Genomic DNA, 23,519 nt, shown 5'->3' on the forward strand with positions numbered 1-23,519 from the left:
AAGGATTTCACAGCACTGTAGCCACAGCTGCCCTGGGGCGCACTGACAGAGGCGAGGCTGCCGTACCCTGAAGCCTTCCGTCCCTACACCCACCAGCAGGCAAGGCCCAAAGACACAGCAGACTGAGCGGGGCTCTAACCTGCAACTTTCTGATTATGGGGCAAACACTTAACTGCTGTGCCACCGTCGCCCCAGGTAGAGCGGGTTGTCCAACAATCAGAAGGTTGAAGGTTCGATCCCAGCTTGGGCCAGACACTTAACCCAACTTGTCTGCTGGTGGTGGTCAGTGGAACTGGTAGGCGACAGTGTTCGGCAGGCCTGGCCTCTGTCAGTGTGCCCCAGGGCAGCTGTAGCTACATCGCAGCTCATCCCCACCAGCGAGTGAATGGGTGAATGACGCTTGTGAAGTTCTTTGGGGGATTGTAGAACCCTAAGAAGGCGCTATACAAATACAGGTCGTTACTCTCGATAACACTGCCGTTCCACTTGTGGCCTTCTCATTTCACACGTTCTGTCTTGAAGTGACTAATCTTCATTTCGTTCTTATCCTCCACCTCGCTAGCAGCTTTTTTAATCGTATAAAGTGCGATAAAAAAAGCAGCAGAAAGAAATGTCTTGCCATTCTGCTGAGCAGTGGATTGTGCTACTTTTTAGAACAGACCCGAGAGCCCTCATTGGGTTCCTAGGGCACCAGGTTGGTGACCCCTGCTCTGATGGTTCAGTTGAAATGATTGTGTGGAGACTGTATGGAGCAACCATCAATTATAACAGCACATTTGTATTTACCTGTTTCATGCCACAGCTAAAACCTGACATTTAAAGAAGTCATGCTCTCCATCTAATTAATCAACACTGATGGGTAAACAGGCGAGTAGAGATGTTACCTGGGCAGGTTATAGAGCGGCGCCATCCTGAAGCAAGCAACAACAGCTCTCTTTCTCTGTTTGGACAGCAGTTTGTGCCATACAGCCTTCTTACTGCGCTGAGGATGTTCCACCTGCAGACACAAACCAGATCACAGCACAGAGGCCAGAGCTGTAAATCTCTGCAAACTTCCAAAAGAACTATCTCAAGCATCCCTCTTTCTGCAAAAGCACAATCTGCTCAGTGACATGTATGAGTGTAGAGACCTGGTCCAGGTGGAAGAGGACGTGTGCGATGTCCACAACTCTCTCCACGGTCTTCTCTGGGTCTGATGTGTCCTCACAGTTCTTAGGAAAGTCTCTGTACAAAGCCATCTGCCAGCGAATACCTGGATCCTCCAACTGCACAAGAGACACGCAGAGTTTAATAGTGAAAAGTACCGTCACCACGGTAAATAAGTCTGATAAAACCAGTAAATAAACGCTAATTGCTTTACTCTGCATTTGATTGTGCCAGGTGTTCCTACCTTCCCTTGTAAATGGAGATTGTTCCTTATGATCTCTCGAATTTCATCCTCAGTGTCTTTCTGTTGACAAAATAAACATTAGATTTCCCCATTTCTGTCAACACGTCAAAACTCTAATGTCAAAAAACAGTTAGTAATATGTAATATGGTCTCTTGCTGAAATGATCTGCACCTCCATGCACCCCCACTGATCCTATCTGAATGTGCACAAGCAGCTAAAGCCTCCACGAAACTCGGGAGTTAGACACACAAGAAGGTTTTGTTGATTTAGACCTTTGGTTTTTGTACCGATACGTTTGTTCCTGCTCTTCTCTCTGTAGACAGCAGGAGTCGCTAATACAGGGTATCTGCAGGTTTAAAGGAGCCAAATTTAAGACGTTTTAAGACTTTTTAAGGCCACTTTGACCAAATTTAAGCTATTTTTTTTTTATTAAATTTAAGCTATAATTTCCAGCTATTGCCTGGAACCGGTGCTAACATGTCGCAAACGTGGGATTAGCCATCCAGTTACCGTTAAACTTGCACCTCCCCATGATGCAAACTCCCACTAGCTTAACCAGCTAATGTGCTCATCTAAAAATAACCCCCTTCCACAACCAACTGAATGTGTACGATTCTGCTTACGCCAACAACATACACAAAAAATGCTGAACACTAGAAATTCATGAAAATTTTATAGAAATAAAAGAATCTTGTTTATTGGGTCTTTGGTAATTTAAGATCTTTGGAAACTATTTAAGGATTTTTTTGTCATTTTAAAGGATTTTAAAGGCCTTAAATTGGCTAATTTAAGACTTTTTAAGGACCCACGGATACCCTGTAAAAAGAACGTGGTAGCTCCAACCAGCAGGAGTGGCAGCAACAGAAGAGTGCATTTCTGTAAAAAGTGTCCTTTTGGTAACTGACCATGAAGAAGAAACTAAACTGAACTGAACAGACATGTGATGTGATTGTTAAGCTGTAAGGTGGCAGCGTGTGTGTGTGTGTGAGGTTGAGACCTTTTGACTTCAATGCAAACAGATTCAGATTTATTGGCCAAGTAAAAATTGCATTTACAAGGAATTGGGCTTCAGTATGGATGTCAGCTCTCTAAAACATATTAAAAAAATTGATTTACACAGTAAAATATATAATAAAATGAACAGTATCTCAAGAAATGTGTAGAGTCCACATATGGTGAAATGACTGCATTTGGTGGTGAACAGTAAAAATGATACACTTGACTACTTTTCTCCAAAATGAAGCCCTAATATTATAATAAGCATGATTATTTGTTGCAGATGTTACAGGATCACAAACTAACTGTGTTTTGAATGGAAGTCACTGGAATGTTTTTGTCCACTAAGGTCACAAGAGGATGTTAACTTTTGAATCTGTTGCTACACAGACACTATTGATGCAAAAATTTTAATAATGAATGTCCTACGAAGAAAAAGTAGTTTTTTTGGAAAATAACTCAATTTTTGTGGTGTTTTTTTCCCCCATAAATTACAGTAATGAATTTGAGTAATCAAACTGGGATTTGAAGAGTTAAAATCCTCAAAATACTGGGAGTTTTTATATGTTTGAGCAGGAATGAAGTTGTTTAACAGATCTATTAAAACTGTATACATAGTATACTTTTTTTTTTATAGCCATTTTAACCCGTGGATGTTTTTGTCCTCAAAGACTCAAGTGTATAGTAAATTAAAGTGAAGCCTGATGGTTAAAATCATTAAAGGAGACATATCATGAACAACTCACTTCTTTATCCTTTAATGCAGTGTGTTTCGCATTTTAAGCGTCTAAGTGTGCAAAAGGCCTTATATAATTCACTAGAGGTGCTATTTAGATATTTTATTATATAGTTTTGGTCATTCTTTCCACCTGTTCAGTTTTTATATTTGTGTAATACATCTTGTGACTATGTCGTCACGATAACCGCCAAGAACGGTCCTGGACATCCGGCTAAGCACAGAGACAATCCGCCATTTTTTCCTTCTGGCTAAGATTCTTTTGTAGTCCAATATGAAGAACGCAGAACGTCTGGTTATTTTAGCCACACAGCTCAGAACCGTTCCTCGTTATAAGGAAGGGCGGTGTGGCAGTGTTTGAAACCCAGAAGCTGCTGACTACTGCTGAAAAAACACAGAAGTAGAAAGCTGTGTGTGTGTGTGTGTGTGTGTGTGTGTGTGTGTGTGTGTGTGTGTGTGTGTGTGTGTGTGTGTGTGTGTGTGTGTGTGTGTGTGTGTGTGTTGGTCCTTGCTCCATCTCATCTCGTCATACGGCTGCCAGGCTAGTGGCTAGTACCGAGGGCTTCATCTATCTAAAAGGAGTCATTTCCTTCTGAATGTGGCAGCGACGAGACACAGCAGCAAAGCGGTAAGCTTCATATTAATTTTGGAACGTCGGCAAACTTTACTTTAGATTTTCGGGCATTAGCAGCACTATAGCATTAGCATCTGACCTGCTAATGCTATCACAAAATGCTAGTAAGGTTAGCACCCAGATAAATGTGGATTCTGCCGATTTTTGTGGAATAAAACGATCTGGAAATTCTGATGAATGCCTTTTTACACCAGATGAGATAATCTTCCACAGCAGAGAGCCTGTGTGTTCTTCTACGCGAGTGTGATGTCATCCTAGCATCCAGTAAATAAAGTCCCATATCAGCTAAAATGCAGCGTGACAAAGTCGTTAAAGTGCGTCAACACAGTGGATTTAATACGAGTTTTAAAGAACAATCTCTGAGTGAAGTGAGGTTAGCGTTTGTCTCACTGCAGATGTAAAAACTAACTCTGCATCAGTCAGATGCAGCAAAGCTCACCGACACTCGTCTGTATGAGCGTGAGCGTCAGAAGCTGATAAAATCAGCTGTAAGATAATTAAAACAAATGTAAAAATGCTCCTTTGCTTTTTAGAGTCCACATCCGGAAGGCTGGAGCCGTGTTTCACTGACAGGCTGTCAGACTAAAGCCCTGATGAGCTCAGCTGGGACAAACTGCTCTGATGTTTAGGTAAGTGAAGATCTGCTTCTCCAAGGCCTTGAGATGCTAGTAAAAATAATTTAGCCAGCTTGCTAATGTTACTTTTCTTCTCGTCTAAGGAACACAGAACGCTCAGATGTTGGAGCTTCACGTCACCTACTGAGGAAGGAGACCCACCAGTAAAGAGACGGCGTGTGGACCAGACCAAAGTGAGTGATGACACTTGTAATGTCCAGAAATGGTCAGTTTTCATGTACAGTTCGACCCCTTCAGTATCTGGTTTACATGGAGACAGGAGTCTGCATTTGTGGCCTTTAATCTGCCGGATCCTACCATTCCATCAGCTGGAGCCCGGGCTCTCTGCAGCTCGGAACACACGATAGCACATTATCAACAAACCGTTCCCTTCTCAAGGCCCTTCTGTGCCAAGCCTGTCTGCTTATCTAGGCCGGACTGGACTTTTATAAGAGTGACTGTTTTCAGCTTACATGAGTTAATCAATCGTATAATAATAATGTCTTCATTAATCTGTGCTTAAATCAATAAGGTTGATTAATCTGTGCTTGAATTACTGAAAGTTTGAAACAAATTATTACATTGAATGATTTATATATATGTAATCAGTAATGTTTGATATGACAAAGCAATCATCACCTACACTCAGACACAAGGTCCATTAAGGCTAAGTTAAGCTCATGACACATAGATATTTCTTTACCCCTAATCAGGGCCTCCGGTATCTGAAAGAAGGCGTGATGTTCTGAGGTTCTTGGTAGTATCCCTGAACATGGCACGTTCCGATTGGACAAGAATTCATAACATGAGAATATTAAAACAGAGCTCACGAGATGGAGACTCAGTTCTAGAGAAAGCTACGGAACGGACGTCCGGAGCGAAGCCTCTTTAACCCGGAGCTATTTTGGCAAGCTGCCAAAACCCTGCGAAAAGCTGCCTACCGCTGACACAGCAAACGGTTCCTGCAGAACAAAGCTGATATTGTTCCGACTCCCTAAGAGTCCTTCTAGGCACAAACGGTTTCATCCATCTGTTGTGACCCGGAAATATGTCTGGACTGGAGCGTTGGTGCTGCGGTTATTCTACAAACCTCGGTGCCTAGAGGTCATCCGACCTCTCGGACCTTCGGATCGACAAAGAGGGTCTTCCAAAGGGTGAGGTAGACACAGCATGATCGCGTCTGATGTGGCTTTGATAAGAATCAACTTCATAGCTTGACGCAAACCAAATTCTTCCCTTTTTACACCCAGAACTCAGTTCTTGTAATAGAATGAAATTACAGTTTTTTCCCTCCTCTGCACAGGACTAGTCTGCATGAGATATGGCCTCAAGGTCTTATGCATTCCTTCGAACCTGCTTATTTTCAGCTGAACAGAAGAATGAAGAATGAACTCTTTTCTTTTAATTAATCAAAGAACTCTATTTTAATTAAGCTAATTCAACCGAGTGTTAGTCAACAAATAAAATGTGACCGATCTGTGAAATCAAAATATTAATTACTTTATTGTAATCCTATAGAATATAATAAGTAATACGACTTTAAGTGTTCCAACAGGACTGATTTCACGTAGCGTTAAAAGACATGACACATTACTTTCACTGATCCAATCAGAATCTGACAGATCTGACGGAGGCGTGGTTTTGATGGTGGTTGGTAATTTTTCATTCGACCATAAACCAAAACATCCGAAGTATAAAACTATGCCCACGTCATCTCTAATGTCAGTTCAAATCGTTCTAGAGAAAGCTTCGGAGTGGCCAATCCGCAACTTTCCTCTTTAACCAAAAGTACAACGACAAGCTGGAAAATTCGTTTTTGTTCCAACTGCTGCAACGGTTCCTTTCAAAATAAAAGCTGAACCATCAAGACCCAGGATGGGTCTCACCAGACGCCAACAAATTGTCGTGACCCGGAAGTATCTCACAGACTGGTCTTGTCGGCAACCGCTGCTTTTCCTATCGGCTCGGCTCCAGAGAAGGTCAAGCTAGACCTCGACATTCCTGATCTAACGGGGACTTCCTGAAGGGTATGTAGACCGGCAGATGGTGTCTCATGTGTTTATGAATCTCCTAACCAAAGCTTAATGCGAAGACATCACCTTCAGTTCCCATCAGAACTAATCACAGCTTCGGATTTGCTGGTTCTGATTAACATCACACATCATCCATTCACCGTCTCATTCACTTTAGTTACACCGTACATTTATTGTTTAAAGTCAGTCTAGTTTGTTAGTAATAAAATTCTTAACTTTTAAACTTGACTCTCTCTCTTCTGTTGTCTCTGAGTGAATATGAAGCGGTTATCTAATCCCTGCAATAAAAAGATCCAATCTTCTGGTTTAAATAACCTCACAGATCCGTGAGGTGGATTTCATACTTCCTATGGAATCCTACGCCTTCTGGCTCATTAAATAACACGTCATTTAAATCATCACATTCTTCTAGATACGAAAGTTCTGATAACATCACATTCACATATAGTTAACATACATCACATTCCATCCACCACAGTAATATTAGTTAACTTGTCATGTTTTAATTGTTTGGAAAATAAATTCTTACTTTTATAAACCTGACTCTCTTCTTGAAGCAAGACGAAGTGTTCTACAATCCTGAATAAACAAAGAAGTCTAAATCTTCTGGTTAAACATTTTAGACCAATCAGACTGGATTTCCATATTTGAATGGAAATTCAGTCTGATTGGTCATAAGTAGAGTAATGCATTAAGCTTTAAAAGTACCCAAATACGTATAAATTACTCTCTCCTATACACTTTAGTCCTACACCTCAGACTCTAGGAAAGCCACCCTCATCATGAAGAACACCTCAGCCCCTGAATCCCTCCATCTGATAGCAGCAGAGTGATTTATTTACTGCTTTAGTCTGTTTGGAAATGATTGAATTACATTATTTTCTGTAAACAACCATCTGATCTGGACGTGTGCAGAATAACTTTCCCCAGCTGCAGCAGCAGCTAGCCTATAAAAACAGCTGCAGCATGTGGAAAGTCCGTCTGTGCTGCTCTCTAATGTGATTCCTTTCATAAGGAATCATCTGCATTATTGTAGCGTTGCTATTTTATTAAATTTGTAGCCTGGCGAGGTCATCAACTGAAGGAGTCAATGTACTCTTCACCCTCCCTCCATCTCCCTCCCACCTGTGACTCAACAGTGGATGAGCGCCTCCGAAGATGGCTGCTCTCTCTGGGGGAGAACAGATTTATTTACAACATTTGAATTGATATTTCCAGAAATGGATGGTAAAAACTTCACATTGTCTCTTTAATAACATACCTGAAACACCATCATTCCCTGTGTATTTCTATTATTTGTAGATGATTTTCCAACAGCAACGAAACTAACAAGATGATAGTGAAGGACCTCCAGCCTCAGTCCACAGCGAAGGTTCTAGATTTTCTGCTATCTGTGAGGGCTCTCGACCCAGTACAGGAACTTCCAGGTTCCTGTACTGGGTCGAGAGTCCTGTACTCAGAGACTCACCTGTACCAAGTTATAATCCAAACATATGACTTTGTATTTCACCTTTCCCAGCAAAAAATTATTAGAGCAATTTATCGGTATTGGATCACCATCACTAATACTGAAGCTCATTTTATTTGGTATTGGATCAGAAAAGAAGTCGGTGGTATTGCACGTCACTACAAACCCACCCAAAAAACGCCATCTGCAGTAACGGACAACAAAAGATGTTTGGACGTAGAAAGCTGCAACTGGTGTTTAATGCTCACTCGTTTACTCTGGCAGTGCACGATTCCCAAATCAGAGGAACCTGACCCGGGGACAGGAGGTGATAGGAGGGGTGGGAGTTCTGTGATTGTGTTTAAAAGCTAGCTTGTTTTGCTGAATAGCTACTGCAGCTTTATGATTACTGTCGTTTTAGATGAAGGCTTTGGTACCTGAGTGAAGCGCATTTTAGCCAAAGCAATCAGTTCCTGTTCTCCCGGGGCACAGATGTTCAGTCCCACAGGAAGCAGACGCTTCAGAGTGGCCACTATCAAACTAGTCTGGGAAGAGTATCGGTCGCCCTTCCTCTTCATCTTCTTCCTCTCCTGGTCTGAAACTATACCCTGGGGCCAAGGCAGAAGGAAACAAAAACACACAATCATCCTGGACTTGATTTCATCACCACAACAGTATTTGTTTTGTATTTTCTTTTTCGTACCTTTGAGATCTTGCACTTGGTGTCTGAGATGAGGAATGACATGTTGTTGATTTCATTTTGGACCACAAAATTCTGCTCCTCTCTCTTGAAGTTCTGCAGATGCGTAATAAAACAGCTCAGTGTTGGCCAGGCACAGTAGAGCAGACCAGCGTGTCACTGGGTGCGTTGGCTCCATCACGTAATTCACACTTTTGGTATCATAGAAGGAGCAGATTATAAAGTTAAAGTTAAAGTCCCATTAGTTGTCACACACACTCATGTGTGTGCAAAATTTGTTCTCCGCATTTGACCCATCCCCTGGGGGAGCGGTGAGCTGCAGACACGGCTGCGCTCGGGAACCATTTGGTGGTTTAACCCCCCAATCCAACCCCTTAATGCTGAGTGTCTAGCAGGGAGGCATTGGGTCCCATTTTTCAAAGTCTTTGGTATGACCCGACCAGGAATCGAACCCTGATCCCTGATCTCCCAGTCTCAGGGCGAACACTCTACCACTAGGCTACTGAGCTGGTCAAATTATAGGAGGAAAAAAGGAGGAACATGCACTTGTGCCGAGTTAACAAGAATGTTTCCTTCGTGTCTGAGTCCAGCGGATCCCATTATAATGGGTCAGTGTGACATCAGAGCTCCATTTGTGTCCTTTTAGGTCTAAGAGGTTGTAAAATGAGTTTGAACGAGCACTAATAAGGTCAATCCTGCATGGATTACTCCTGACACAAACATCTTTCATATCTATGAAGAAGGTTTCCTTCTGTGATTAGCACTTTGAATTCTCCTCAGGTGGGTTCTTACATGAGACTTGGCCCAGAAGATGAAGACCTCAGCGACCATCCTGAACAGCTCTTCTGCCTCTGGGTTGGACTCTTTCAGCCATCGAGCTCTGTAAAAGATCCAGATTTTCTGTGTTGTTGGTGACATTTACAGTGACGTAGGAGGGCATTTGTTTCTGTCACTGGTGTTGACCAACAGAAGGGTACCTGTTGTGGTCCACAAATCGTATAAGGAGAGGGTAGAAGGCGTACAGGTCTCTGACCAGGATGGTGAACTGGTCCATGATGAGGAGCTCCGTCTCGGACATCTCACCTCTTCCTTCAGCCTTGCTGTGTTCCTCATCCATCAGAACCACTGCTGCCTTCTACCAAACACAGGAACACGGTTCTCCAGCTAAATGCTGTCATGCCATAAGGCGGTTTTCAAAAACAGACCCAAAACGGCACTTTTGACAGCCTACACTGATCAGAAGATTATTTTTAAATGCCCTTATATGTTAAAATTAACATTAACAAAAATGGGTGCATAAGAATTTTACCCAGACAGTGAATCAAAGCATACTCCAAGCAAAAACATCTGCCCATACCGTAGGACACCAATGATAAAATAAGCATAAAGACTACCGCGGTCCCTCGCTATCACGTGGTTCTCCTTCTGCGGCCTCTCACTTTCAGTGCATTGCGGTCCGTGTCCAAAGGTACAAGCGTTTGAAGTCAAGAGTGTTTAAACAAGAAACAAACGTGTGAAAATCTTAATCTTTTCCGGAACTGCGCTGCTCTGGGTGGCTGCATGTTGGAGTAGCTCTGTTGACTAGATGTAAGATTTGCCTTTTCTTGGACATTTTTCTTCTAGTTTCTCAAGAAAAACTGTATTTTTCTGGACACTTTACTTTTCTGTTTCTGGTGCTGTGAAGCTTGGAGGATTTTTCTGCTATTTTTTAGCTTTTTTCACTTTTTGAGCATTTGCTATGATGCGTAACCATGGCAACAAGCTGGTTTACAATCGGGGGCAGCTGATTAATATTGGAAAGGATGAAATAATACCTCAACTGAAGCCACAAATCCCAAATGAGCTAAAACGCAAGAAGCGTGGGTGCAGAGCGGGAGCAAAACGGCGACAGAGAAAGAGGAAATTCAAACCATCTCTTCCATCGATCATAACAGGCAATGTGAGATCACTGGCCAACAAGATGGAGGAACTCCAAGCCCTTTCAAGGACTCAGCCAGAGTTTCGGCAGTTTCAGAACCGCTGGAGGAGATAATGCAAAGAAGGATTCTCCAGAGAATCAAGAAAATGATGGACAACCCTGAGCGTTCTCTTCACAAGACTGTCCGACAACGGAAGAGTGTCTTCAGTCAGAGGCTTCTTCAGTTTGGCTGCAACACTGACCGCTACTGGAGATCCTTCCTGCCAACAGCCATTGTAATATACAACAACTCTTTGATGACTTGATTATTGTTATTATTCTGAGCTACTACAGCAATCACCTTCCCTCTGGGATTAATAAAGTATGTTTGAATTGAACTGAATTGAATGAATGTCTTTCTGAGAAGAGTGTATAAAGTGTGTAGTGAGGGGTTTTACAGCCTTGAACATTGTGGGGGTGCGCTGGGACGACCACGTCTGTGAAGAGCGCTGTGCCACGGCTAGAGCGCTCCTCCTGCATGAAGACGCAGAAACGCTTCAGCAACTTCATGCAGCAGGAGGACATGCACGTCTCTACAGAGTGATACTGAGAGGCTTGCAGCCAGAGATGGAAACGCTGGAGGGAGTGTGTGCAAATATAATGCAGGTATGCTGGAAATAAATCTGGTGTGCTTTTGTGTGTGTGAGCCCAAACATTTATAATAAATGTAAAATGTGAAGCTGACTACTTCGCAGATGTACTGCACAAATATCTGGTCCTCCTTAGTGGCCGCATTCATAGCACCTGTTTCTAGGGTTAAACGTGATGTCACACTGTTCACCACATAGCTCAGACCCTGATCAGCTGCTGCAGGCCAGCACTGCAGCGAGACAACAGGACGAGCTCATCCATATACGTTAACAGATTTACAAGGAGGTCGCCCACCAGGCATCAAGTCTCGCACTCATTCAGTGCATCAAACGAATCATCATGATGCATGTTTAAAAGGACATCAGACAGGATCCCACTGCGTCTGACTCCTTTAGTCACAATGAAAGCTTCAGAAAGTTCCATTCCACACTTAACCTGCATCAACTGGTGAGACTACCCAAAATGCTAAACCCTGTTCATACAGTACATGCAGGCACCCCTCTGCTTTGTACTTTTGCATACGGTTTATGGTCATTAACTCTGTCAAAGGCTTTGGCGGCATCTAAAAACACATAAAACACACGTATTCCATCTCATCTACTTATTTACACTTTCCTTTAGAGCATATATACAACAATCAGAACTAACAGATTACCCGTTGCTGCGTTAAATTCTTGAAGTCTTTTTTTCTTGTTGTTTTACTTCCTTGTTATTTTTAACCCTCCCGCTGTCTTTATGGGTGACCCCGCGAGGAAAGTGTACCATCGAGCAGGGTTGATGGTTTATCCCCTGAGGTCCTCGTGGCAGGGGTGAGGTGGTGCTCACTCCTCACCCCTGCCACGTGGACCCAAGGGATAAACCATCAACCCTGCTCGATGGTCACCTTTCCTCGTGGGGTCACACCCATTAGGACAGTGGGAGGGTTAATTGTTTATTATGACCTATGTGGCTGATCCTGCCTGTGTGGCTTTATTAATGATTAGTGCTCTGGTCAGTTGTAATGCTGTGTAGAAGGTGCAGAATATGCTGATACACTTAAGACAACATACTTGTCAACAAGAAAAGAACAGCTGTTGACAGGGCGGAGGGGCAGAGGAGCTTGAAAAACCACTTGCATTGATTAAGTCGCATGTATGGGAGCGTTTTGTCTTCCCTGTAAAACACAATGATGAGCAGTGTCGCTCACACACACCACGCAAATGCCTGGGGCAATTATTACATTAGCACGGGGTGATCTGTAGACGTTGTTGGGGACAAATCTGTAAAAGAGGAATAAAAAATAACATCGCTTCAGGAAGAGGAGGAAATGAGGACATGCAGCACGCGAGCGTGTCTTCATAGGGCAAGCAGTTTCTAAATTTAATCAGCAATCAACCTCTCTGTAATTCCTACTTTTAGAGCAAGTTGCACATTGAGTAGAAACATTTTGCACTAAATGTTCTACAAACTAAAGTGAGAGCAAAGTTATTTGTGCTTTTTCTTTTTGCTGACTCGTGACTGAAAACCGCAATCAGATCAGAGTGGTGAGTTTTTGGATCCCTTGCACCACTATTAGTTAGTTAGTTAGTCAGTTAGCCAGTTAGTTAGTCAGTCAGTCAGTGAGTCACTTAGTTAGTTAGTTAGTCAGTTAGCCAGTTAGTTAGTTGGTTAGTTAGTTAGTTAGTCAGTCAGTTAGTTAGTTAGTTAGTTGGTCAGTCAGTCAGTTAGCCAGTTAGTTAGTCAGTCAGTCAGTCAGTTAGCCAGTCAGTCAGTCAGTTAGCCAGTTAGTTAGTTAGTCAGTCAGTCAGTCAGCTAGTTAGTTAGTTAGTCAGTTAGCCAGTTAGTCAGTCAGTCAGTCAGCTAGTTAGTTAGTTAGTCAGTCAGTTAGCCAGTTAGTTAGTCAGTTAGCCAGTTAGTTAGTTAGTTAGTTAGTTAGTTAGTCTGTTAGCCAGTTAGTCAGTCAGTTAGTTAGTTAGTTAGTTGGTCAGTCAGACAGTTAGCCAGTTAGTTAGCTAGTTAGTTAGTCAGTTAGCCAGTTAGTTAGTCAGTCAGTCAGTTAGTTAGTCAGTTAGTTAGTCAGTCAGTCAGTCAGTTAGCCAGTTAGTTAGTCAGTCAGTCAGTCAGCTAGTTAGTTAGTTAGTCAGTTAGCCAGTTAGTCAGTCAGTCAGTCAGTCAGTCAGCTAGTTAGTTAGTTAGTTAGTTAGTTAGTTAGTCAGTTAGCCAGTTAGTTAGTCTGTTAGCCAGTTAGTCAGTCAGTTAGTTAGTCAGTCAGTCAGTCAGCTAGTTAGTTAGTTAAATAGTTAGTTAGTTAGTCAGTTAGCCAGTTAGTTAGTCAGTTAGCCAGTTAGTCAGTCAGTCAGTTAGTTAGTCAGTTAGCCAGTTAGTTAGTTAGTCAGTTAGCCAGTTAGTTAGTCAGTTAGCCAGTTAGTCAGTCAGTCAGTTAGTTAGTCAGTTAGCCAGTTAGTTAGTTAGTTAGTCAGTCAGTTAGCCAGTTAGTCAGTCAGCTAGTTAGTTAGTTAGTTAGTCAGTTAGCCAGTTAGTTAGTCAGTTAGCAAGTTAGTTAGTTAGTTAGTCTGTTAGCCAGTTAGTCAGTCAGTCAGTCAGCTAGTTAGTTAGTTAGTCAGTTAGCCAGTTAGTCAGTCAGTCAGCTAGTTAGTTAGTTAGTTAGTCAGTCAGTTAGTTAGCCAGTTAGTCAGCTAGTTAGTTAGTCTGTTAGCCAGTTAGTCAGTCAGTCAGTCAGCTAGTTAGTTAGTTAGTCAGTCAGTTAGCCAGTTAGTTAGTCAGTTAGCCAGTTAGTTAGTTAGTTAGTCAGTTGGTCAGTCAGTCAGTTAGCCAGTTAGTTAGCTAGTTAGTTAGTCAGTTAGCCAGTCAGTCAGTTAGTTAGTCAGTTAGTTAGTCAGTCAGTCAGTCAGTTAGCCAGTTAGTTAGTCAGTCAGTCAGTCAGCTAGTTAGTTAGTTAGTTAGTCAGTTAGCCAGTTAGTCAGTCAGTCAGTCAGTCAGCTAGTTAGTTAGTTAGTCAGTTAGCCAGTTAGTCAGTCAGTCAGTTAGTTAGTCAGTTAGCCAGTTAGTTAGTTAGTCAGTTAGCCAGTTAGTTAGTCAGTTAGCCAGTTAGTCAGTCAGTCAGTTAGTTAGTCAGTTAGCCAGTTAGTTAGTCAGTCAGCTAGTTAGTTAGTTAGTCAGTTAGCCAGTTAGTTAGTCAGTTAGCCAGTTAGTTAGTTAGTCTGTTAGCCAGTTAGTCAGTCAGTCAGTCAGCTAGTTAATTAGTTAGTCAGTTAACCAGTTAGTCAGTCAGTCAGTTAGTTAGCCAGTTAGTTAGTCAGTTAGCAAGTTAGTTAGTTAGTTAGTCTGTTAGCCAGTTAGTCAGTCAGTCAGTCAGCTAGTTAGTTAGTTAGTCAGTTAGCCAGTTAGTCAGTCAGTCAGCTAGTTAGTTAGTTAGTTAGTCAGTCAGTTAGTTAGCCAGTTAGTTAGTCAGTTAGCCAGTTAGTCAGCTAGTTAGTTAGTCTGTTAGCCAGTTAGTCAGTCAGTCAGTCAGCTAGTTAATTAGTTAGTCAGTTAGCCAGTTAGTCAGTCAGTCAGTTAGTTAGCCAGTTAGTTAGTCAGTTAGCAAGTTAGTTAGTTAGTTAGTCTGTTAGCCAGTTAGTCAGTCAGTCAGTCAGCTAGTTAGTTATTTAGTCAGTTAGCCAGTTAGTCAGTCAGTCAGCTAGTTAGTTAGTTAGTTAGTCAGTCAGTTAGTTAGCCAGTTAGTTAGTCAGTTAGCCAGTTAGTCAGCTAGTTAGTTAGTCTGTTAGCCAGTTAGTCAGTCAGTCAGTCAGCTAGTTAGTTAGTTAGTCAGTCAGTTAGCCAGTTAGTTAATCAGTTAGCCAGTTAGTTAGTTAGTTAGTCAGTTGGTCAGTCAGTCAGTTAGCCAGTTAGTTAGCTAGTTAGTTAGTCAGTTAGCCAGTTAGTTAGTCAGTCAGTCAGTTAGTTAGTCAGTTAGTTAGTCAGTCAGTCAGTCAGTTAGCCAGTTAGTTAGTCAGTCAGTCAGTCAGCTAGTTAGTTAGTTAGTTAGTTAGTCAGTTAGCCAGTTAGTCAGTCAGTCAGTCAGTCAGCTAGTTAGTTAGTTAGTTAGTTAGCCAGTTAGTTAGTTAGTCTGTTAGCCAGTTAGTCAGTCAGTCAGCTAGTTAGTTAGTTAGTTAGTTAGTCAGTTAGCCAGTTAGTTAGTCAGTTAGCCAGTTAGTTAGTTAGTTAGTTAGTCTGTTAGCCAGTTAGTCAGTCAGTCAGTCAGCTAGTTAGTTAGTTAGTCAGTTAGCCAGTTAGTTAGTCAGTCAGTCAGTTAGTTAGTCAGTTAGTTAGTCAGTCAGTCAGTCAGTTAGCCAGTTAGTTAGTCAGTCAGTCAGCTAGTTAGTTAGTTAGTTAGTTAGTTAGTCAGTTAGCCAGTTAGTCAGTCAGTCAGTCAGTCAGCTAGTTAGTTAGTTAGTTAGTCAGTCAGTTAGTTAGTCAGTTAGCCAGTTAGTTAGTTAGTTAGTCTGTTAGCCAGTTAGTCAGTCAGTTAGTTAGTCAGTCAGTCAGTCAGCTAGTTAGTTAGTTAGTTAGTCAGTTAGCCAGTTAGTTAGTCAGTTAGCCAGTTAGTCAGTCAGTCAGTTAGTTAGTCAGTTAGCCAGTTAGTTAGTTAGTCAGTTAGCCAGTTAGTTAGTCAGTTAGCCAGTTAGTCAGTCAGTCAGTTAGTTAGTCAGTTAGCCAGTTAGTTAGTCAGTCAGCTAGTTAGTTAGTTAGTTAGTCAGTTAGCCAGTTAGTTAGTTAGTTAGTTAGTCTGTTAGCCAGTTAGTCAGTCAGTCAGTCAGCTAGTTAATTAGTTAGTCAGTTAGCCAGTTAGTCAGTCAGTCAGTTAGTTAGTCAGTTAGTTAGTCAGTTAGCCAGTTAGTTAGTCAGTCAGTCAGTCAGCTAGTTAGTTAGTTAGTCTGTTAGCCAGTTAGTCAGTCAGTGAGTCAGTCAGTCAGTCAGTTAGTTAACCAGTTAGTTAGTTAGTCAGTCAGTCAGTCAGTCAGTCAGTTAAACAGTTAGTTAGTCTGTCTCCCACTGTATCAAGGACAGGGCTGATTTCTCAGCTGTAGACGAGCTGCTTTCCCAAAAGACTCCACCATAAACGACAGCTTTTTAAAAACCTAATTAAGAGGACACAGTTCATTTGTGTTGAGGGAATTCAGGAGTGGGACTTAGTGACAATTCAAATTTAAAAACATATTAATTAAAACAAATTAAGTAAGAAGAAGGAAACTGAAACAATCGGGGCTGTTTCTGGGAATTGTTTTCTCATCTGATCTTTCTAACACGGAGATGATCAGAAGTGTGTTCAAATGACAAAACTCACCTTTTTCAGTTTGTCCATTAGAGGCAGGAAGTGGGTCTTGAGCAGCTGGGCTTTGGCTTTATTGATGATGGGCTGAGAAAAGACTGGAGAGCAGGAACAGAGTGTTGAGTGAGGCATAATAACATAACATACAGGTGAAACTGGAAACACTGGAATATGGTGCCAAGTCCATTTATCTCAGGTCAAGTTCACAGCCGAGTTTATTTATGGAGCACGTTTATTGTTGCTCCAGCAGTCCCAAAGTACTGCGCAAGAAGAAGAGGTATTAAAGCCACAATCAATAAAAATGACAAGTGGAATTTTGTAAGCAGTCCAATGTGGAAACAATAAAGTCAAATAGAAGAGGTGAATGAATTTGAAGCTATCAAAACAGTGAAAGAGTAACGCTATATTTATGAAAAACAGAACCTGACACAACAAGTGAGTGGACTCTGCTGGGTTTCCTTAAGGAACATGTTTAAATACTTGGAAGAACGTCTGTGCACGATAAGTAGGTTCAACTGGAGTGATTACTGTGTAAAGTGTCATGTGATGACTCTTGCTGTGATTTGGGGCTATATGAATAAACTGAAATTAATTGAATAGGGAGCCTAAGTCATTTCTGCATCACCGGTCCCTGGAAGAACGAAAAAAAAAGAATGTTAGTCAACGGGGCTGAAAACGCCATTTTCTAACCCGCTTTGCCTTACGCCCTTTACCACACATGTGTTGTACTGCAATTTAAATGAAAAGTAATGATGGGTGTTTGGACCATGCCAGTCACGTACTTTGAGATTTATCAGCTTGTAAAAGTTCATAATTAGCATGACTACAAACTAGAAATCGGCACGTTGCATATGTGACATCACCACATAATCTCCTCCCCCTAGCGTAGCTGCTACTTACCACATGACCAGATTTATGGTGGTTCTTTCCTCCTGTGGGAAGTTTGCTGAACTTACAGCCATTTTCCCTGTTTTCTCTGTGTCTGGTTCGATGACGTCACTTTCGTGAAGCAAATTTGTAGTCCTGGACTTATTTTCACACAAAACCTAAAATAGCCTGTTAGAAAATAAGCACATTCTTGGTATCAAAATGTCTCTTTAAAATTCACGGAAATCACATGTGAAATCCATGGTACATAAATTGAATTGGAAAATAGCTTTTTTAGCCCCGCTGACTTGCGTTCATTTTTTCATTCTTCTGGGGACCCGTGATGCAGAAGTGACTTAGGCTCCCTATAGGAACCTCGAAAAAATATTAAAAATATCAAAAATAAATTAATTAATCGCCAAGCGGAGCATGTTGGTCACTGGGAAATTGAGTTATACCAATAACACAGATCAGCCAATCTCCAATGTCAGATTCCTGTTGGTCACAGGTGTCTTTTATTGTTGTTGTTTTTTCCACCAAAATAATTTTTTATTGGGTAAAATTTGGGATGAGCCGGATACTCGTTTCAGACGAGAATCCGGTACGGATAAAGCATTTTTGACGAGTACGAGCATGAAACGAGTAAAACTCGTAAATATCTGTAATCGTGCTGAAAGAAAATCCTCATTGGGTAACGGACTGTCTTCACGCTCTGTGATTGGCCAGTCACATAGAGCGCCCGCCCCTCCCTACACACAAAACTCTGCAGCCGGGAGCTCAGTCCGTCCAGCCCACACACACACACACACACACACACACACACACACACACACAGTAACGGATCTCTCTGTGCTTGCTTCACTGTTGCTCACGTTTCTTCAGTACTCCCTAGGTTTTCTTCAGCTCGACTCTTTTTTGGTTAAACATTTAAGGTTACTTTTTCGTTACGTACGTGTTGCATTTGACGAGACAGAGCTGAAAACAGCTCGTGCTGCGCCGGTCACTGCCTCTGCTCTGGTCTGGTTATTTTCTGTCTCTCTCTCTCTGTATTAATTCATGCACTTAAACATTAATGTTCTGATTTTACTGAAAAACTTGTTCTGTAATAGTTTCTTTACTATTGTGAGCAAAAATATTTAATCTCAATTCTGAAGCTGCTCTGTAAATAGTTTGCAAATAAACAATACACATAGCAACTTCTGATAAATACATATCAATTTCAGATTTTAAAAAATGTATTGATGTAAACCACACCCACTTCTGGTTAAACCACACCCATTTCTGGGTTAGGCCACGCCCACACCGAGTACAGATACAGATCATTTAGACTGTTGAATAGATACAGACACAAATACAGATAGTGGTGTCCTCGCTCATCCCTAGGTAAAATAATTTGTGGATGAGGAACGTATGTGAATGACTGAGACCTTCAATACTGTGATTCCTCAATTCTACCACTAGAGGCTGTTCGTACACATGGTGTGAGATTTTCTAATATTTAGGAACATTCCCACACACAAGTACAAAATGATGAATACCACACAATGTGTGCATTTGTTTTTGCACACGAATTACGCACAGATATGTGCTGTTGGGCAAGCGCCTGTCCTCAGGGTCCAGGAAGCTCGCCTCTCGCTTTCTGGATGGTGCAAATTATTAACCCAGTCGCCTGCCCAGGTCCCTCAGGATTCACCCAGTCTTCCACATGTCCCAGCTGAAGCACCCACATCACCCTCGAGGCGGCGGGGGGGCTAGTGGTTCCTGTCATGTTCTCCTTCTCATGAAGAACCTCCTGAAGCCAATCTAGCCACTCCTGCCACTAGAACTCTATTAACCACCAGACCATCCACTCACTTCACCCGATGTCCTGTTTGTGTCTCTCGCTAACCCCACAAAGGGACGTGCTTTCCTACTTACCTCACTCAGTCATTGTTTTCACCAAACTATGCCCAGCGTTGGCACACAAGACCAGTCCGAGTTACTGAGCCTGCAGACTTCATGTAAGACTGATTTTTCTCGTTCTGGAACTGCTGTGCGGTCTCCTGCCTCCTTACCAGCTGCGTACCTCAGCTCCCAGATCAGCCACTTCTCGCTTCAGTCAAACAGCATGGAACAGCTGAACTCTCGCTCTAGTCAACTCAGCTGCTAACTAGCCTGACGGTAATGATCTCAAATATGTGAAACATACAAAAAGTAAAAATATGATTTCAAGTAACAGGGTACAGAAATGACACACACCTGATTTCCTTTACATTCATGGAACTAACCACTGGAACAGGTGTGTTCTGGTAGGAAGCGATGATGTTTACCAGCAAGTCTTTTCATCCAGGCTCCTTCGTCAATCCCCAAGTTGTTGTAAATGATCTTCAGTATGTTTCCCAGTAGAGTGTTCATATGTTCAGAGGTGACAGATGTGCAGCAGCTGTCTGCCTTGTCCGGGGTGCTTTCTGGTCCGTGTTCCCACCAGTGGGACATGTAGCTGCACAACATTGGCAACACTACCTGCAGAGAAAACCATTTTAATAAGGAAAATATTTAGCAATGTGTAACTGAGGTTTGGTAACAGTCATAAAACTAACACCTAATATCAGACCAGGCTACAGTGGAACCCCCCCCATACATAAATACAGGACATTCACCTCCATCACATGAGGCATCTGTGTATATCTCATGCCAGACTCTGCCAGCTCCATGATCTCCTGTAGAGACTTGTCCAAGTTTGGGACCAAAGGACACACCTCTCCAACGGGCCCCAGAAGCCCTAAAGCAGATCAAAAGCAGTAGCAGATGACCCCAAGAGCAGGAATTAGAGCTCAAGTAAAGAATGTATAAAATATGAAAAGAAAAATCTTTTTTTATTTAGCATTCCAGGATTTGGAGACTGTCTCATACTAACCATCTGTGCTATTCTCCTATTTTTGTAAAAGGACTCAGAACTCAAAGCAGCTTGCTCTGCTGCTTTATGACGCTTGCACATTAGCATCGGCGCGGCCCCAAAAGGTAACGAACAGCGCCAGAATTTGGTTTCACACACAGGACACATTTGCGGTTTCGGTGCCGAGGCGACTCTTTTTCTCAGTCCTCCTCCGCAGCGGTCACACTGGGACAGAGGGGACACCACGGAGTGATTGGCAGCCTGAAATTACGTCTACCGCCTCCGATCTGCAGTGTGTGTGTGTGTGTGGCACAAGATTATGAGGACACACACAACAAAATGAACCCAAAAGCAGCACAGCTCATGCCCGCCTTTGTTTACCTTATAATGGAGGACACCGCAGACTTTCCCACGCGTATTAAACTCCGCCCACAGGCTCGGGAATTTCTGCATTCCTGAGAAGTCCCTCGGATTTATATGTGAACTCTACACCGCCCGTTCCAGGCCAAACTCACGCCATCCAGCCCGACCAAAGCCACACCGTGCCGACGCTAATGTGTAAGCCCCGTTTGATTTCTGTAAATTATACCCAGACATCACAGCGGTCTGCTAAACTAGGAAGGAACGCTGCACTACCGCACACGTTTCCACAGTCATGCACACACAAAAGACCCAAACAGCTCTTGTCATGTAATGGATTAATCTTTGTTATTTAGAAATGTTACTGCCACCTAGTGGTAGCTAAGAAAAAATATGTTAGGTAAAGCAAGTGACATAAAAGGAAGTAATGGGACATAGGGAGCCATCTTCAGATGGTAGGCCCAATCCCAATACTCGCACTTCAACACGTGCACCCTTCAATTGTGCGATCCCGAGCAGGGGTGCGAGTGCGTAGGGTGTCTCAATTCTCAAGTGTGGAAGTTGATCATGCCCCATTCGCACCCTTGATCCGCACTTCACCAAAGTCTGCATCGCAGCGGACTTTGGTGACGTGCATTACCCACAATCCTTTGCTGCGGGAGAAATGGCTCAAGTGCCTTTTCTGAAACTATGTATTTTCTAATGAAAGTTGTTGATTTTAGGATGGTTAGTTGGTACTCTGTAGGGATGGGTACCGAATTCGGTACTTTTTAAGGTACCAACCGAAATCCACAGTACCGACCGAGCACCGATTCACGTCATTTCAAACGGTGCCTCGTTTCGGTACCCGTCCTTCATAACGAGAACTTGCCAAGACAGCTGCGCATGCGTAAGAGCGTTATGTCGTCGGTCGCTGCGAGCCAGTTGTAAACAGAGCAGCATGGTAGAAAGAACGCACGCTAAAGCTTGGGTCCACTTCACTAAATGTGATGGGTAACTGGGTGATGATGAAACCAGCGACAACGATCTAAGTGAGACATCCTCATCTTAATCTGCTCCGGTAGGTAAATAAAATGTTTAAGATAACGTTAGCTTGATATGTTAGCTTCCGTTTCGCTAATGGTGCGTTCGCTTTCTCCTCGGAACTCCGAATTTCCGACTAGAAGAAAATGAACGCGCTCTAAAATTTGGCTTCACTTTACTAAATGCGACGGGTGATTGGGTGAAGATGAAACCAGTGACAACGATCTAAGTGTGAGGCATCATCGTTTTAATCTGCTCCAGCAGCTAAATAAACTGTTTAAAATAACGTTAGCTTGATATGTTAGCTTCCTATGCCACAATTGTTATCAGCTAATGGTGCGTTCGCTTTCTCCTCGGAAATTCTAACTCCCCAGTAGGAAAAATCAAATGAAAAAGACGGCAAAAGGAATGAAGATACACAGTAAATTTAGTTCACAGTAAAGATGTTTGCTTCAGTTTAATTATCAGCTTATAAAACTACAACGACGATGTTAAAGTACAAACAGTTGTGTGTTATTTATCGTGATATTTATCAAATATTGTTATATATTGAGAAAAATATATATTTAATTATAAAAGAGAATTAAAATATTAAACACTCAAAAGTATTAAAAATTGGTACCGCTAAGTACCAGTATCGATTCCTAGGTACCGGAAATTAGTACTCTGAAACTTTTAGACAAAGCAGCAATAATAATTGTTTGGTTGTTTGTTTGGGTTAGGGTTGTTAATAAAGGTTTTTTTTTAAGTATCACAGCGACCAGAATCCCGGCATGCATTGCGGTTGATAACGCAACGCTCCCCGTCTCAATTCAGCAATTATTTGCACACTTGTGTACCACACACTCGAAGCCTTACAGCGCAATTTCTCCAAGTGCACTTTCTCCAAGTGCACACTGCTGAAGACCGCAGGGCGCAGGACGAGTTTTGGGATTGGGCTGTAGTGTGCTCCTTTGCTTCAGGGGAAATCTTGTGACAGTCCTGGTCTTAATGTCCACAATATCTGCTTCATCCACAAGTACTTACACATCTAATATTTATATTGTTAAATTTTGCTACTATTTACAATTATTGTCACTGCAGAAAGAAGTTTGTATTTTGAACAGATAGCATTTGTAGCTTGTGACTGTTATTCTCTGAAAGTGTCCCTCAGAATCATGACCTTATTTGTTTGTAATTTTGTACGCGAAAAATACTTATTTGGTCATTTATATTCTTATTTGTGTACAGTTTTACAAGATAAAAATACATTGTTTTCTTCAATAAACCCAGCCAAAGACCACAAGCGGCCTGTTTCTTGGGGGATGAAGTGCTGGAATACTAAAAATGTTCAACCAGCTGTAGCAGAAACGACTTTAGTGAGGACAGCAGAATAAAAGGATTGCCGTTCCACGTGGGATTTAAGAAGAGTGAAAGATCGTCTTTCTGCATTACACGTCACCTTGGAGATCAACGGCGCCTCAACACAAGCTTCAAAACAAAACCGACCTGAAGGCTTTCAAGACGATAGTGAATCAGGCTGTTTCGTGCCACCGCAGAACAAAAAGGTCACGCTCTACACGCTCAACGAGCTCCAGCGTAAGCTACGATGCAGCCAGAGCTGCAGCCAAAGCCGAGGCAGAACAACCAGCCTGGCCTTCACTGAAAAGGGCCAACTGAGAGTTGAGAAAGCCAAAATTGACTCTATTAATCAGCAAAGAGAGGCTGAAGCTGCCTTAATGGGAGCTGAGGTGTTGGAGGCAGCTGCTGGAGACATCCGTGAACTCAACAACAAATAATCTGACTTCTTACGTTTGTTAGAGAACGCATCAAAAAGAAGACAGATCCCTACGTCACACAGCATTCACTGCAGCTTTTCCTGCAAGAATACAAACAAGAGAACTTTAAGATTCTACTTTACCTCCTACATTTACTCTCCTCCCAGATTGAAATCAGAATGAACAGCCTCAGCTAATCAACAACAAGACCAGTTTACCTCATAAAG

General features: G+C 42.3%; 1 protein-coding gene across 3 annotated transcripts in view; it reads right to left on the reverse strand.

Moving 5' to 3' along the window:
- The window catches only part of ryr2a (ryanodine receptor 2a (cardiac)), a 710,821-nt gene that overhangs the window by 352,129 nt on the left and 335,173 nt on the right, over positions 1-23,519 (reverse strand). For all 3 annotated transcript variants that reach the window (XM_070545357.1, XM_070545356.1, XM_070545355.1), the window contains exons 71-80: positions 19,917-20,038; positions 19,587-19,779; positions 16,426-16,508; positions 9,529-9,686; positions 9,344-9,431; positions 8,555-8,647; positions 8,289-8,459; positions 1,391-1,450; positions 1,131-1,265; positions 885-997 (exon numbers count right to left, since the gene is read on the reverse strand). In XM_070545357.1, coding sequence (XP_070401458.1) covers positions 885-997; positions 1,131-1,265; positions 1,391-1,450; positions 8,289-8,459; positions 8,555-8,647; positions 9,344-9,431; positions 9,529-9,686; positions 16,426-16,508; positions 19,587-19,779; positions 19,917-20,038 — 1,216 coding nt within the window. The remainder of the gene's footprint in view (positions 1-884; positions 998-1,130; positions 1,266-1,390; positions 1,451-8,288; positions 8,460-8,554; positions 8,648-9,343; positions 9,432-9,528; positions 9,687-16,425; positions 16,509-19,586; positions 19,780-19,916; positions 20,039-23,519) is intronic.

Source organism: Nothobranchius furzeri, chromosome 16 (assembly GCF_043380555.1).
Source record: "Nothobranchius furzeri strain GRZ-AD chromosome 16, NfurGRZ-RIMD1, whole genome shotgun sequence".
NCBI lineage: Eukaryota > Metazoa > Chordata > Actinopteri > Cyprinodontiformes > Nothobranchiidae > Nothobranchius > Nothobranchius furzeri.